General features: G+C 41.6%; 1 protein-coding gene across 1 annotated transcript; it reads right to left on the bottom strand.

Moving 5' to 3' along the window:
- Positions 1-51: 51 nt before the first annotated feature.
- On the bottom strand, positions 52-14,635 carry cttnbp2nlb (CTTNBP2 N-terminal like b). The gene is made up of 5 exons (XM_085443429.1): positions 14,519-14,635; positions 11,084-11,191; positions 3,728-3,979; positions 3,353-3,460; positions 52-2,394 (listed from the first exon to the last, which is right to left on the bottom strand). Exons 1-5 carry the CDS (start codon positions 14,522-14,524, stop codon positions 1,108-1,110), a joined length of 1,761 nt encoding a protein of 586 aa, XP_085299555.1. The 5' UTR covers positions 14,525-14,635; the 3' UTR covers positions 52-1,107.
- Positions 14,636-16,536: the final 1,901 nt, after the last annotated feature.

The raw sequence follows: 16,536 nt of genomic DNA, 5'->3' as shown, positions 1-16,536 counted from the left end.
CTCCAATCAAGATTTAAACAACGGACATTGTTTTAAAAGACACTCTAGGCGTTCAAGACATGGACAGTTTATTGGAAAAGCACAAAATGTTGCAGGGTTTCATGTCATCCTTTACACAGGTGAGGGTCACTGACAGCAGTGTATGCCTACAGATTCAAATAGAATGGCTAAAATATTTGCTTGGAAGGAATCAATGGTTTTAAAGCCAAGGATCATACAGTAAGTCACAGGAAATAATACAATAGAAAGATTACAGTGGCATGATTGGAAGCTTTAGTGTCCACGCTTACTGACAGTATAACTACAATTTATCACATAATGACACAGTCCTCCCTGTGAAGCAGATGTCACTAAAAATCATAGACATACAGTAAAGTAGTGCAAAGTGCGGTCTCCCTTTTCATAATACTCAAGTGTTTTCATGGTTAAGTGTAGCATAAAAACAGTACATGCAGGTGATGTTTGTTCATACAGAACTTTTTCTTTTACAGTATAATAAAGTTTTTAACTGAGAATCTCTAGAATCTGCATAAGAAGTCATCAGGAAAACATTTCAAAAACACAGTGAAAGCTACACGTTTGCTTACATCTACACAGTCTATTTTTTTAACATTGTGTGACTGGTGTTTTTTTAATTGTAAAACAATGAGCAGCTTCTGCTCATGACGAAAGAAAAGGTTTGTTAAACAATGACAAAAACTATAATAATTTCTTTAAAAAAAATCAACAGGTGCTTTCTTTAAATTGTAAATTGTTTTTGAATACTTTTAATATAGTGTCTAAAATAGCACATTTTCAATTATTACACAAACTCACAATAGTTCTACGTGAAGAAAGAAACAAAGAAAGACAGCCAAGTGACAAAAAACAGAAGTGCATCTAAAATAATCCATGTACTGTAGTTCATTTCAAATAGTTCTACTTTCCAACTGTTTCATGGAGGTAGGGGTGCAGCAAAATCGATCTGACTGAACCAGCACAGCTTCAGTTGTCTAGACTTCTGATTTGGAGTGCTATTAAGTAGTTTTGCTACTTAAGATGGATACTACAAAACCGCCGACATATCCCTGAATTGTTTAGCAGTTGTTGGTTAGTGTGATCTTTCTATTAACCACTTGAAGATAAAACCAGGTCAGACTCCTTAGCCCCCTCCTGGCCACTGCTACTGTGCCCACAGTTCCCCGTCAGCTCTGGAAAGAGGCTGGTTCGAGCAGAGTGACTGGGAGAGCCTGGAGTTGGACTCATGCCCGGCTTCTTGGGAGGAGTTGGGGGAGGGTATGCCCTCTCTGAACGTGGAATGATGGGGGAGCGGATGCCTGGAGATAGAGGCCCTGAAGGCGACCTTCCTCCCGGGGGAGATGCTGCTAGATTGCGGTAGTCTGTACCAAATGGAGAGCTGCTGATTGGAGCCAGCTTGACTCCAGCCTGCTGATTGGTAAAGCGGGACAGCACCTGAGTGACAGTGTTGCGGGCCAGCTGCTTAGCTGTGGTGTGCTCTGGTGGGGGAGGAATGGAGGAGGTGGTGGGGGAGAGGTCCCTCGGGGAAAGTGGGCCGCCATGCTGCTGCTGATCCAGCTCCGCCTGACTCTGGAACTTGTGCCTGGCAGCCTGGAACCGCTGATTGACTCCAGCCTGGTAGGAGGACTGATGGAAACCAGGACTGCCCAAACGCTTTGCCAGAACAGGAGAGGAAATGGGGGAAGAGGAGAGGGAAGAGGAGGCTGTGCTTGAGGGAGAGGCAGGATGAGGGTGAGGGGAATGCAAAAGTGATCCTCCCCCATTTTCTACTACCCCACCATTATCTGCCCCTCTCCCCTCCTGTGTCAGTTCTGTCTCTTTTTGACCATGATGGCCGTTGACTTTTGACAGTGAGGTGGATTTAGGCGTGACGGTTATCTTTCCATCCAGCTCAGTCTGAACAGAAGTGGAATCTGCCATCTTTTTGGGTATTGACTCTTTCTCCTCCACCACAGCTGCCTTTGCCTCTTCTTTAGATCCTTCAAGTTCAGCCAACCTCCTTTTCAGGTCCTCCACCTGTCTCTCAAGCTCCTTACTCCGTTCCTCCTCTTTACCCAGTCTGACTTTCAAGTGCTCACGTTCTCTGTCAAACTCAGCCATCTGTTTCTCAGATTTGGCCTGAAGCTTGGCTGCCTTGCTCTTCTCATTTTCAAGAACAGCCCGGAGCTTCTCCAGGGCACTGGTCTCCTCTTGCAGCAATACTTGAAGTTGTGAGACTTTCTGGGCTTCCTCCTGAGCCTGGCTGCTGGCTTTCTGGAGCTCCAGAGTCAGAGTTGAGGAGAGCTGCTGCTGCTGGCACAGAGACTCCTCCACCTTGCTCACTACTTGGGCTTTGTCCTTCTCTAATCTCTGCACCGTTGCATGCTCCACTTCCAGCTAGAAAGGGAATGAGAGAGACACAAATAAAGTCATAGTTGCTCTGCCACATGTGGCCACAAGGAGGCACAAGAGCACTGCTGTGTCACAGTAGATCCAACAGTGGAGCAGATACTGTTTTCTTTAAAAATACACATTTTCTGAAAAGTCTATTCACTATAACCAAGCTGGCAGCAATCGTGTTTTTCTGTTTCAAACACTGCTGTCTATTTTAGAGCTGTTTTATATGTCAATGACTTTTATGACATTAACTCAAGTGACACTGAGATAATAATGATATTGTCTCATTTAAAAAGCTATGTTCTTTGGAAATGAGCATTTACTGTGAAATCTTTTGAAGATTTCTGGGCTTCTAAAGAGCTTTGATGAGTATTAGAAGGAAGTGAGAGGTGAGAAAATATAATGGTGTGTGTATTTGGTATGAGGCAGGAAGGCCTAAGGAAGACTGAGAGACGCTCAGGAAGCCTTTCTTACATAAGGTCCTCGTGTGAAGTTTATGTAGTAGCCGATTGTGTGCTCTCAGTGTGCGTGCTCGCCGGCTGACCTTGCATTAGACGTGAACATCCATTATCTCAGGCTTCCTGAGACCATAAAGCCCCATGGCAACTAGTCAGCTAAACAATAGTCTCTTCCTCATCTGTTTCCCATGGAACATTTCTGTGCCTGTGTGTGTGTCTATACTTTTAACCGGACAAGCCCTCTCCACCCTACTGAGTTACACAGTGGAGTTTCACTGATGCTTCCCTGCTGCTGGGTTTTAAATCACCACCACAAGAGCGAAAAAGGACACTGTGCAGACAGGGAGAGGTGAGGGAAAGGGAAGCAGGTTGACCAGATGTGCTCATCTGTCAGCAAGAGAGGAACAATTTCTATAAGACGTTAACATTTTATCTCACAAAGACAAACATACATATAGACACACTTATTGTTTCGCCTATCCTTTACATTCCAGTCTCACCTGATGCAGTAGTTTATCTCTTTCTGTCTGCAGCATGAAGGTGAAATCAGCATGGAGTGCAGATTCCTGGACGTGTCGTCGTTTCTCCTCCTCCAAGTCTGCTATCATCTATCAAACATACAGCCAAAGGGAAAAACACTAAAGTTGTGAGTCTCCCACACATATCCTCACAGACCAGAGCTTTGGGGTGGAGAAGCTCCACATCCCCTCTCGGTCTGCCTCACTACTATAAGCCAAATCAGTAGCTGAAACAAATACACATGCATGTCCACACACAAAGCAAACTTGCACTTGTGTTAGCCCATGTGTGATAATGGCTGTGTAGAAAAGCTGATCTGAAGACTGGTGACTATCTGAATGTGCATTGCCCCTTACCCTTCTGTGTCTGTTTTCAGCAGCAGCTAACTGTCCCATCATCCTCTCCTGCATCCTCTTGCAGTGAGCCATGACCAGTTTAAGCACAGCCAGAGGATTTGGCCCCACTGCCCTTCCCTGCAGATGCGTGTGAGGTTCGGCGGCTGTGTTATGGCACTCCATGGCTTCGTTGTCCCGCTGCAGGGCCAGGAATGGATCGCTGAGGTCATACTGTCCGTAGCGCTCTTGGACAAAAGCATCTCTGTGCTGAGCCTATCAGATATACACAAACATTAACCTGTTATTTTGTTGCATATACAATGACAAGAAATCCATTCTGTTCTATTCACACATATGAATACGGTTGTGCTTTCCAAGAGATGCTGAAAATCAGCTTGAACAAATATCAAATATTGAAGCGCATGGTAACACACATTTTTGTGTAGCACAGCAGGCAACAAGAGAGAGAAAAAATCTACTACAGTCTACAGTCATGTGAAAAAGGAAGTTTTCACAGGACTCTATGTAGTCCTCTGAAAAACTAAGTACACAACACAAAGTGTAGAAACACCTTTATCAAAATACCTTGAAGTTTGTTTTCTGTGTGACTAAATCAGTCTCTCTTTGGTTCTCTTTTCTTTAAAATTTGGCATTAGTTTATGGACGCCTGTCTTAAAGTCCTGCAACAGCATTTTAACCAGGCTGGACTTTGACTGGGCCACTGGAGCACCTGGATTATTTTCTTTTTTAGACATTCTGTTGAAGATTTTCTACTGTCATTATGATTATGGTCCTACTGCATGACCCAGTTTCAGCTAAGCTTCAGCAGTCGGACAGACGGCCTCACAAGTGACTCTAGAATACTAAGTTCATAATCAAAGACTGTAAGGTGTTCAGGTCTCATGGCTGCAAAACAAGCACTAATTATTATCTCTATATCTCTGTGACTGACATTTGGTAGGAGGCGTTTGCCCTGATATGCCGTGTTTTGTCTTATCCAAAATGTGGTGCTTTACATTATAGCCAAACATCTCCACTTTGGTCTGTACAAAGGACACTGTTCCAGGAGTCTAGTTTGTTTAGACACAACTTTGCAAACCCAAGCCATGTAGCCACGTTCTTTATAGAGAAAACAGGCTTTTGGCAACCCTTCCAGAAAGTCACACTAGTCCAATCTTTTTCTAATTGTACTATCATTAACTCTAACAGTTAGCAGTATAAGATCTGTGTCTCTTTTACATTTCTCTGAGCGTTCCACAGCCTGACTTTGGGGTGATTTCCCCCCTAGATTGACAGGCAGCAGCACGAAGTCTTTCCTCCTTGGAACTGTGTTCAAACACAAGTGAATACCAGCAAACTGCCCCAACCCTCTCCTTTAACAGAGGTGTGCACGCTTGCTGGAGATCATTTAATTAAGTTGATTTAATTAACAGGACCTGACTGCAATTTGTTCTCTTAACTTCTATGGAAACATTGAAGATGTATTTTGTTTTTTCCGGGACTGTTATGTCCCGAACATGCATGCACATTAATATGTGAGTACAAGTTCAGACTTGACTCAGCAGAAACCAGTGTTTCTTATGTATGACAGTATATGGGTTTGATAGGATGAAGCCTCTTTTCCACACTGTGGCACCGAACCAAAAAAGGATATCATTATGACTGGACATAGATCCGGAAGCGTGTGTTTGTGTGATTGCAGGAAATCTGCGCTGAGTGATGTTATCGTCAGCGTGAGACCAAGCAGATGGTCATCCCCCTCAAACCAAACACAAAGAGGTGAGGAACGGCTATCCAGTCCCCCCACCAGGGGCAGATGTTAACGCCTCCCCAGGGATGCAGCGGTGAATGTTTGTACCATAAACTCAGACACACACACACACACACACACAAACCCGACGCTATTAAAGTGGTTCAATTATATGTAAACTAAAAACAAGTGAATAAAAAGTGACAGCACACCTGTTCAGGGGAAAAAATTAGGAGGTCTCATTGACTACATAGCAGATAGTATGTTTAGTATGTTTAGTATGTTTGAGTTCTGGAGGCACTCAGGGTCCGCAGGCAGTCCTAATGATGTGAGCACATGCTTCAGAGTTTACTCCACGGGTCTTGGGGACACAAGTCTCCATCTCCCCCTACTATTCTCATCAGACACCCCAGCTGAATGCCTTCTCCTCGTTCCCATGCCCAAACATGCATGCCACTGCATTCCTCTGTAAGTTCATCATCACTTGTTAGAAAATGCATCTCTTTACTTCCTCCTCTCTGTCAGGCTCTTTTTCTCACATGCTCTCACAAAACAAAAAATACCATTACAACACACACACACCCTCAGGGCTAAAGTAGGAAGGCTGTATTTGAGGCTTTCTCTCTGGCTATACAAAGAATGTGACCCTCAGTGAAGAGATTACAGAACTTGCACAAAGACACTGTCTCAGTGCTTTCAGTCCCATGCATTGTTCCCAAGTCTGACCCTGCAGCCTTCAGTGTCTGAGAACCAATACGACTGTATATCCGTATCTCAGTTTCCCTTTTTCTATGACTATAAAGTTTTGTGTTAGCCATTATGTATATCCTGAACTGTGGTTGTGAACTTTTGTTATTTTTCTGTTGGTCATTAGAGTAAAACTGGAGAGAAAACTGCAGCTTCCTGAGTTAAATAGCTGTTTAAACAGACCATTAAGGGCTGGGCTCAGTGTGTGTTTGTAGCAGAGCTGGCCTAAGGTCTGGCCTCTCGTGTTTTTTTGCCGGGACAGTTCTGATCGTAATGACAGACTGCACTTTCCTTTATGACAGGGCACAACAAGCAAAGCCTCTCTGCTACATAGCTCTACACAACTACAGACAACAAATGTCTTTATAGGAAGTCATGGGAAAAAATATGCAGGATACTTTTCAATTTGAATTTGGTACTCAATTAGCTCAGCAAGTAGCACAGACAAAGTCAAAATGTGCACTGATTATCTGATTTAACTGACACTTTGTATACAAGTTAAATGGAATCAAGTGGTTGTTTTTTCTTTTCTTCAAGCAGCAGTTATGAGAGTGAAAACTTCCATTAAAATGGTTATACATAACATATCTGCTCAATAGTGTGCATCTTCAGTGAGTTTGGTATGACAGCCGGGAGCTAACTACTAGCTAGCTAACCACTAATGACACCATAAAAAACCACAGCTTAACAGAAGCAAGAGTATGGAGTAATTTCTTAGGAGAGCCCGTACACATCCTACTCAAAGTAGGTTGCAGAAAAATACAGCAAGCTCACATACAAACACATGATGTATGAACATATATAACACATATATTTTTTATAGCTAACACATACACAACTAATAGCCACACATTAACTTGAGCCAGCAGTGTCATTAGTATTCTTACAAGTAAAAAGCTAATTAGCTAATGTTGCTAAGCAGTTAGCTTACAGAGGTTTTAGCAGAAATGTGAGAAACAGCCAAACTGAAGCAGAGATTTGCTAAGGTATTATTTTAACTGGGAGACTAAATAGTAGCCATAATAGGAGCAGGCGAACTCTCTACATACTATGAAAAGGTGCTTCAATGCTTCTTTTATTACTTCTGTTGCTTTAGTTTCTTATAAATTCTCCTTTACACCTTTCCATCACTCCAAACTGACTGAAATTGTAGACCTACATGGCAACAGAAAAAAATAGAGGCAATTTAAAAATGTCTCAGCCTAAATGGGTTATTATTTATTGCCATTATGTGCAAAGCCAGCAATAAGAATATAAACAAAATTTGGTTGCACACACAGCTAAAACAGACAACCAGCAAATAAGAAAGATTTAATAATTAAAAATCAGAGTTAAAAACAGTGTATTAGGTTTACGCTGATTAGCTTTTCCAGATGATGCAGATAAATAATGCCCTGCAGCACAGCGGCCCCCTCAAACGGTGTCTCGACAATGTAGGCATGTGGTGAGACATCATGTCTCTTTAAGTTTATAACAGTTATTAAAACTACAAATTGACTTGTAAGTCAAGTGTAATTCAATGATAGTACTCACTTTTTTATTCATTGCTTTTATTTCTTCTTCTACTCAAGAGAGAGAGAGAGAGACAGAGGGAGCGAGAGAAAGAAAAATGGGATTATGAGATTTTAGGTGTTTGCTTTATGAAATGTAAGCTAAGGTGTGCTCGAGACACCTCCCAGGTACATATTAATCACAGGTGGTGCTAAGATAAGTGGGACGACACCAAATGAAACTTTCTAAGTAATGTTTAACTGCAGCAAATGTTATCATCAGCAGTTACTGATGCAACATGGAAGTGGGTGTTCTCACCCTTTGGTCAGGCATTGCTTTCAAAAAGGCATTTCATTAGTGGAACAAGGAAACTCTGTGCCAGATCTCCTATGTGGCTTTTTAAAAAAGTTGTATTATTATTACTAGTGCCAGGCTGTGTGGTAAATCTAAATAAAATGAAGGGTGTTGTTAGATATAAACCTTTATTTTGAAATCTAGTTAAGGTGTAACAGAAGCAGCCATAAAAAGGCATCCTTAGGAAAACATTGCCTCATATTCAACTACTTGTTTCTATCAATTCTGTGTGTGACATGGTTTGTGTTTCCAGATGCTGTTTAAATGATATTTAAGTGGACCCACCTTCTCTTTTACACACTTTAAGTCAATGAGCTGTCCTCTTACAATCTCCCAGCTGTTGGTTACTGACCGAGTGTACACTACAATACTCTATTAGGCTTCCTTTTAAGGGAAACTTCTGTGTGGTTAGTGGCCCTTTTTTATAATGTTTACCCTGCCAATCTTAAGAACTTGTCCAAATCGGGCAGTACACACTCTTATCTGAACAATAAAGTCTTGCCCACCCTTATTGTTTATGGAGTCGGGAAATCACATCAGCCTATAAAAATAGACAAAGCATTTTAGGATTACAGGACATGACATCATATGAAAAACATTACCACACAAACTCTGTTGCCTGGACAAACAAAAACAGTTCCATTATCAGATAATCCAGCGTCACAGACTTCGTTACAGTGTCTGTTTCGTACATTTGCTCCCCACTTTGTCTCAACAGAAATGCACCAGTCTACAAGGACCAACCTTATACTTCCTCACTGCCAATTTAAGGAGCAGGTGTAGAGCTTCTTCTCTAAAGTACATGTTTTCAACACACTAACTTTAAGTTGCTCAGCGCTTAACAGGGAGAAGATAATAATAGCATTAGTTCCCTTTAGTTGCAGACAATTGTTAACTCAAAACATACGCCACACCTCTTGGAATGCAAGACCTGTTTCTGGTGTCATGTTCTGAGGAATGTTCCCTCTAGTAAAACTGCTCATCTGTGTCCTCGCTGATGAGAACTGGAAACATTAAAACCCAGAATCTGTAGAGACAAGTCCCACAGTTGACACCATCTCATTGTGTGATTAAGTAAGCAAACAACTGTTGCAGCTCCAGGTTTGCAGGGGTTTCAGGTGAAGGAGGGGTTACAAAGATGCAGGTTTGTTTTGCAGTCCCAGGTACTTGCTGCTGGGAGGAGAGAGTGTTTGAGGTAGGAAAATACTGGAAAATATGGTAGAGCAATCTGCCCCACATGCAAGTAAGCATTGACTTCTTTGGTAAGTGCAGTGTGCTAGTAAACAAACTGAAAAGAGAGCTCTAATTGAGGAAAAGCATTGTTATAGCAACTGCTTGAGATATGTTAACCAGAGTGGGAAGGTACAAAAGACCCAAGATAGTGAAACACAAATTGTATAAATAGACTTCCTGGGTGTCAAACTGATACACAGAGACAGACTAAATTGAAGCCTGCTATCAAGTCCTGACACTCCCTTCAACACACAGTCTGCCCTTACATTGACCTGTCAGCAATCTACTGTACCGGCCCCCAGCTGGAACAAAGGAAGTCAGTGATCTAAGCCTATAACTCTGTACATCCTCTGCACAGTAAACACTGCAGCCTCTGACAGGCCCCATGGAGACCACCAAACGTGTGTGTGTGTGTGTGTGTGTGTGTGTGTGTGTGTGTGTGTGTGTGTGTGTCAGTTGTGCAGATGGGACATGGGTCACAGTTAAACATCAAAGTCCCCCCGTAATGTGGTTGTGTTGTGAGGAAAAGAGATAGAAGAAAAAACAGAGTAATAAAGATTTGGAAAAAGGAATAAGTCGACTATGCATTTGTCCTGAGGGGATGGTTGAACATGTGCACTGAGTTTCAGGTCAAACACTGTATGCTTCAGCTCTACATAGCAGCCCTTTGACTTGCATATGAGCTGGTGTGGTTAGAATGGCTTTCCTTCAGGTCCCGGCACTGAAATTCTGCCTTCTCATTTGCTTTTTAGATAAATGTCAATATCAAAGCCTATATATCACATCACTGCTACTTGTTCTCATTGTAGGCCTAATTGTTATTTCAGACAATGAGGCAAACATTCACGGTCTAAGCATAGAACAGCTGCTGTGGCAGGAGTATAAAAAGCGGCACAAAGAGAACTAATCAGACCAGGCCCAGACACTAAACACTGTTGTTGGAAAAGAAAGCTATTCTCTCAGCTTGAGTGAATTAGCTGCACAAAACTCAACATCCAAAAGAAAACCAAGCCTAAACGGTTCTCTAAAATCAGACGTGTGATGAAACATGGCTGTTGTGGAGTTTTGTCTGGAATGACGTTTATAATCTTTTCTAATGTGGACTCTTGTGATTCAGGTTGCCCAAGTTGAAAGATGTTTGGCACAACTTTGCCTAAATGCTATGTAGAGTATGCAATCTAAAAATGCAATCTGCAGTCATCTTCATAGTCTGTGTTTAGTGTTCCAAACACAGTTATGTACAACTAATTAGCCCAAGCTAAACAGCTCTTGCAAGGCTTTGAAATATTTACCTGAGGCAACATACCACACCAGAGTAATCCGCTTCTGTTTTCATTTTGCAACAATGGGAATCCCCAGATTTAAACTAATGTGGTCACAAAAGACACCAGTATAAACTGCAGTCTGTCTGAACTCAATCGAGACACAATAGTCAAAACTGAAAAGTGACTTGAGTTTAAAAAGAAAATTTGGTCAAAGGCCAGACTGACCAGCAATAATACTGGTGCTCTGATGAACCCAGAACGGCTGCTGTGCCATCGTCTTCACTAGCTCTTTTTCCTCAGCTTCCTGTTTACATATCCCCTCCCAGTTCACTCACATTCTTATTGGGAGCGTGATGCTGAAACAGGTTAATTTTAGTGCCAAATGGTGTATGGACTAAAGATAGTCTCACATTTTGTTTTATTCATTGGGATACTGGGATGGAAATGATACGGTTAATTATGCTCCGTCATGTAACTCCTTCGGTAAGCACGAGTCCACGGGGGGATCTGTTGTATCAGATGTAGCTGCCAACTTACCCTGAGGGCGTGTATGACTACATCCTGGGCCTCTAGCTCCCCCTCCAAGATACTGAGGAGAGTCAGCAGCTCCGCTCTGCTTAGAGCCTCCACGTTCATCTTCTCCTCCTAAAGACAGAAAGAGTGAGTGAGTGAAAGCAAGATTTCTCATTGTTCCTAAAAACTGTTTTATTTCATTAAAGGAGCAGATGAAAAAAGAATGAAATCAAATTAGGAAACAAGATTGCTTCTGGGTATTACAAATTGATTTATATGTAAATCAGCCCCCAGTAGTAGCTACTCATTCTCATTTTTCAGGGAGCGACACAGAACTGATATACAAAGGGACTCGGGTCCCATCTGTGGACTTGCTGAGTTGTGCTCCGGGTTATAAACAGGAAGTCATTAGCATATCTGCACATTAAGTCCAAATCCCAAGACTGTTAGGCAAATGTGATAGTCTGAAACATCTTTTTTTAAGCTTGTAAGACCTTAGCCATGCTACACCTACACTACTGCATCCTGTGATTCACAGCAGGGCCCTGTTTAGTCACAGGGGCCAGACATAACACACCTCACACAGCTGACATCATTCTTAAAACTGAGACAGACCTTTCTGAAAGTTGACTTCATCTTTTGAATTGCAGATGAAGTCATTTTCAAATCAGCTCCTTTAAATCACATCGAAACTGCTCAGTGTGACAAGAGTTTGATGAGGTATGTGTGAAGAAGGAGATTATGATCATGGTCTTCCTCATGGGGCCCATATGTAAAGGCAGACTTTAACATTCATGGGTCACATCTGGCCATTTGGTTGTCCCTGATCGACCTGACATGAGGTCAATGGGAAATTAAAATTCCAACATAAATAAGTATAAATCATGAGGTTTGCCCCATTTCAGCTGTTTGGTGAAACACAATGCAAGAGCCGGTTGCTGCATTTCAGGATCACAGTTTGAGTCACCATTATGAGACTAAATAGGCAAATAAATGCAACTTGACTAAAGCAGAGGGGGAACACACATCTAAACCTGCAAAGCTGCAAAAACAACCAAGGACTTTTTTTTGTTTTTACCAGGATGGAGCGATCAAGACCAGCTCCACGATTTCCCATACAACTGCAAAAACAATAAGTAATTCTCTGGTGGTTTATCAAAGAGTGTTTCATGGACTCTGCATTTGACAGGAACAAGCTGGATCAAGGACATTGCAGGAAATCTGGAGCTTCAGTTGAAGCTCGGGGCAAGAGCTGTGATGTCTGTGACACGTGTGAATGCTTTGATTGGCTGGGACTCAAATGGGACAAACTGGCAGGTGTTTCAACTGGTTGTTGTCCAAATCTGCCAGAGAAAAATGTCACCTTTGAAGCAGATATAAGAAAAACTGACTGAAATGAAGACAGAACTGAATTCTTTGCATTTTATATTACACCCGCAGATGCTGCATGTCAGTACTAAAAAATTATTTTATTTTATTAATGCTAAAACTTAAATAGTTAATTTAATCAGAGAAAGAGCACTGATTGAGTGTGTTGCACTTTCGATTCATTCGAGCACTTTAAGTCAGTGTCACTGCTGGATTTTTATTCTTCTTTCAAAAAATACTTTCTACACATAAGGAGAGATCTCATTAGATGTTGTTTCACTTTGGATCTACCTCATACATGAACAAATATTCTCATTCATTAAGGTTAACAAATGCATACACAGCTGTCCTTCGTGTTTCCTGCACAGCCACTGAGCCTGACTTCTGTGCACTTATTCAAGCCCAAAGCAGACTAGATTTTTAGATCTAAAGAAACCTACAAAACAGAACTGAAAAACTACAGATGAAGTAATTAAACTAAAAGCAAAAGAACAACAACACTTTGTATGAGTCAAAAATCTCTGAAATCTTTCCAAAAAACACACTTGTTTTTGAAATATTGTTGATTAAAAAATGATAAAATGCTGCCATTTCCACTATGTCTACTAAGTGTATCGTCTAATCTTACGAGTAGCAGAACTGAGTTCAGCTTATTGTCGTGGCCCTCCACAACAGTCCCCGTTTCTCATGTGACCCGTTGGGAACATTAATTGCCCAGCTCTGTCTTTAGGTGTTCAACTGAGTCAAGATCTGCTGTCTGCAAATGGCACATCGTGTGATGAGTTTTATTTTCATACTTACTAAACCATTTGGTGTTTTGATATTTCCTTTAATTTGTCAAAGCAACTTTTCTCATCTCCTCTTTTTTAAAGAAACCCACCCTCTTCTCCTCGCTGCCACGAAGTTTCAAAGCTTTTGCTTTCTTCAAGCAGCGATCCCACAACACTCTCTGTCCCTCCAGAATTCCAGAGTGCATTCTGTGGCTCACCGACATTCACAGCAAAGCAGCAGAGTGTGAATCAGCAGTTATTTACTGGCTACTTACTTGTCATAATGTGAAAGTGGTTTCACTCTTTCTCAACCACACACGTACTTTAGTTTTGTGTCAGTACTGCTGTATGTTTGACCTGTTTCCAGTCAGTGTAATGCCAAAACTGGGTATTTGTCATTCGATCAGCTTCCATGGAAAATCGTTGCCACATTCCAGGGATACCCAAACCATGGGAATCGTCACTCAAGAGTAAATTACTGAAACCCACTCTGTAGCTGACATGGTTTTAACTGTTGCAGGTTGGCTGTGTGAGTAGCAAAGCTTGATCCGGTAATAAGCCAAAGCAAATACATTCATGGTGTTAAAATTAGAGGTTATGCTCATCCATATCAAGCCAGACATTCAATATAGAAGCAGAGCATCTAATGTGGTCTGTGGTAAGTGCCAAAGGGAGAGTACACACCTCAGTTACTGTGGTCATCTTGAGTGAATTCACACATAGCCCAGCGTTTATGCTCTCTCTTTAATCTCTCTACTGTGGTTTCTCTCAGGTTAAAAATTAGCTAAGAAAACGGGAAGGGTCCTCCCTGCTTTGCTCACTGTGTGGGAAAGAGTGCTCAGTCTGCTCCATGCATTTCTAAATGATCGCTGGGGTTGCTCAGGAGCAGCAGAGGATCCACCTGCCGTCCCGGGCCTTTGTGTAACACAAGGGGATGTCATTATTTTCTGGATTGGTAACATTCAGTTCAATATCCAAGTGCCATAAACCTCATAACAACATCAAATTACCTTTTATTAATAGCTATAGCTGGGATTTAGGGTACAATCAATACTACTGAAGCACTCACACCCTACAGCCTGAAAATGAACGATTATTCAGATTCCTCTCATTTTGGCTACTATATTTATGTGGAAATGTTTTTCCCCGTAATGACTTAGCACAAGGTCCCAAGTTAACCCCTGTAAAAATCAGAAATACCAAAATCCTTTATCGTACAAGCAAATCTCAGACTGTGTCAGAGATTCACCTGTGGACCTTTGCAGTTTAGTTTTTACTTTAACAACCCGCCAAAGCAAAGTGGTAAAAACCTCTTCCATACCTTCATGCGCTCTTTTCTGGCCGCATTAACTGTTCTTTGAATCCAAAAACGGGGGACTCCACAACAGCATGAATCAAAGCACTCCACTGTCACTGGAGCTGCTGCTCTGGTGCGAGCGTGAACAACAGACCTTCAGTGACGAGACAGTCAGCCAATCACAAAGGCGTAGTGCAACAGCTCAACCAATGGTTGGTGGGTTGATCGGTGGAGGGCGGGGATATATGCGGTCATGGGTGTCCGGGATAAACCTCTTTGTTTCGGACGTCCAACGTTAGATTTATGGCAAGTCCGTGTCTGTGCGTTAAATTCTGAAAGATTTGGTCTAATCGCAAAATAAATCTGTATATTTACCAGTTCCGATGGATGGTGTGAATGCTTGAAGCGTACACACGGAGTGAAAATAAGATTTGTTTTGCCATAGAAGTCACAATAAATGATTTCAATATGATTAAAAGGCTTCGGCTGTTTGCTTTAGAAATAGTCTCCCTTTAAAAGCAAACTTTGAGCGAATTATTCCACTAAGTACTCTCAGCACCGTAAGCCTCGTGGTGAATACAGCGTGCTGCCTCTTGCTTTGTTCCAGCCCCTCCTGATGGCCGCATGGCAACATCGCACCTCATCTTTCCTACTTGATCAGTGCACCCGATCTGTAAGACGTCTTAGACTCGATCTCAAGTTCACAGTTTAGTCCTGCACGTCACGTGTGGTTTTGCAAGGACCATTATATGACGACGCATTATATAAATTATAGCCTGATTTAGAGGGGTTGTGGTTAACCAACCTGTCCTAAGTACTGGAGATCGTCTTTCAAGCAGTGAACAGTGGACTGGTTTAGTCACATTAGCAAAGAGAGGTCACGGCATTGAACACTCGAACCTTTGTTCCAACATGTCCTTGTTTTGTTCCTGTGCTGGCTTTGTGAACCTACTCTTTTTAAAAAAGTAAGAGCCAAAACCGGTTGGTTATGTTACAGGATTGAGACCAACCACAATTTATTGTAGTATTTACTGACTTCAAGCTTGTCTGTCTGGTGGCTTAGAAGGCCAGACTGGCTGTTATTTTAGATTGTGCGCTTTCTTAGATTGTAATGAGCAATCTTCAAACACACACACACACACACACACACACACACAAATAAACTATCCTTTAATTCCTCTTTTACAGTGAAAGAGCAGTTAAAAGACAGTTTATTTTCACTGACCATTTACTAAAAATTGCTTACTTCCACTAAGCGTGGCACTAACAACATTTGCACAATTTCAATATTTCAAGTCCATTAGACATGAGATGGTCGCCGTTTTCTAGATGGATACTGACAAATGTAAGAATAAGTATTCTTCCAGATATGGTAAAAAAAAGATATGGATAAATATGGACTTGGGACACATTTATAAAGTTGTGTTTATACTGTATTTTTTAATACACATAATTGTAACACTGCAATAATAAAGTAACTAAGAGGGTGCAGTTAAAAATTGCACAGTGGAAAATGCTTCAGTCTATAAAAACAGCAGGCTTTAATCCTCCTACGCCAGTTCCACTTTCGTTGTCATCCTGCAGGTGGCAATATAGTGCCATTTGGTTGCAAACAATTTTGTCCATATGGTACATATTCCAGCTTTTGTTTGCTGAATACATGATGTGATACCTGGGACTGAACGCATGAACACCATCAGTAAAATCAATAGATTAAGTTTCACAACTATTTTACTATCTGGCACAGGACTGTGTTGGATCAAAAATTGATTATTTTTTATATTTTACATCAGGTCTAGGTCTCAAAACGTCTTCAAGTTTTAAAATTTGTGATCAAATCTAACATTAAGGCATGGCCACTGAAATCAGTGTAATAACAGCCAAGAGCACCAAGGTCATTAGCAACAACAACAACATTTTCCCTGTCTTGGGCTTTTTCCATGTAGATATCTTTCTGCCCACTAAAACTTTGCACCACTGAAATTAGGCCTGAAAATATCACGTAGTACCTCTCAGCCAACAAAGCTATCAAAACTCGATGC

The sequence above is a fragment of the Copadichromis virginalis genome, linkage group LG20 (assembly GCF_057382275.1).
Source record: "Copadichromis virginalis isolate Kocher_CV1m ecotype Utaka linkage group LG20, C_Virginalis_male_GT1.1, whole genome shotgun sequence".
NCBI lineage: Eukaryota > Metazoa > Chordata > Actinopteri > Cichliformes > Cichlidae > Copadichromis > Copadichromis virginalis.
The sequence above is the reverse complement of the archived record's forward strand: the minus strand, read 5'-3'. Positions and strand labels throughout refer to the sequence as shown.

Excerpts from the sequence above, each read along its gene's own strand:
- cttnbp2nlb (XM_085443429.1), bottom strand. Across the intron at positions 3,461-3,727 it reads CTGAAAACAGACACAGAAGG|ATGATAGCAGACTTGGAGGA; the intron begins GTAAGGGGCAAT and ends TATGTTTGATAG. Across the intron at positions 2,395-3,352 it reads GAGATAAACTACTGCATCAG|CTGGAAGTGGAGCATGCAAC; the intron begins GTGAGACTGGAA and ends TTCCCTTTCTAG.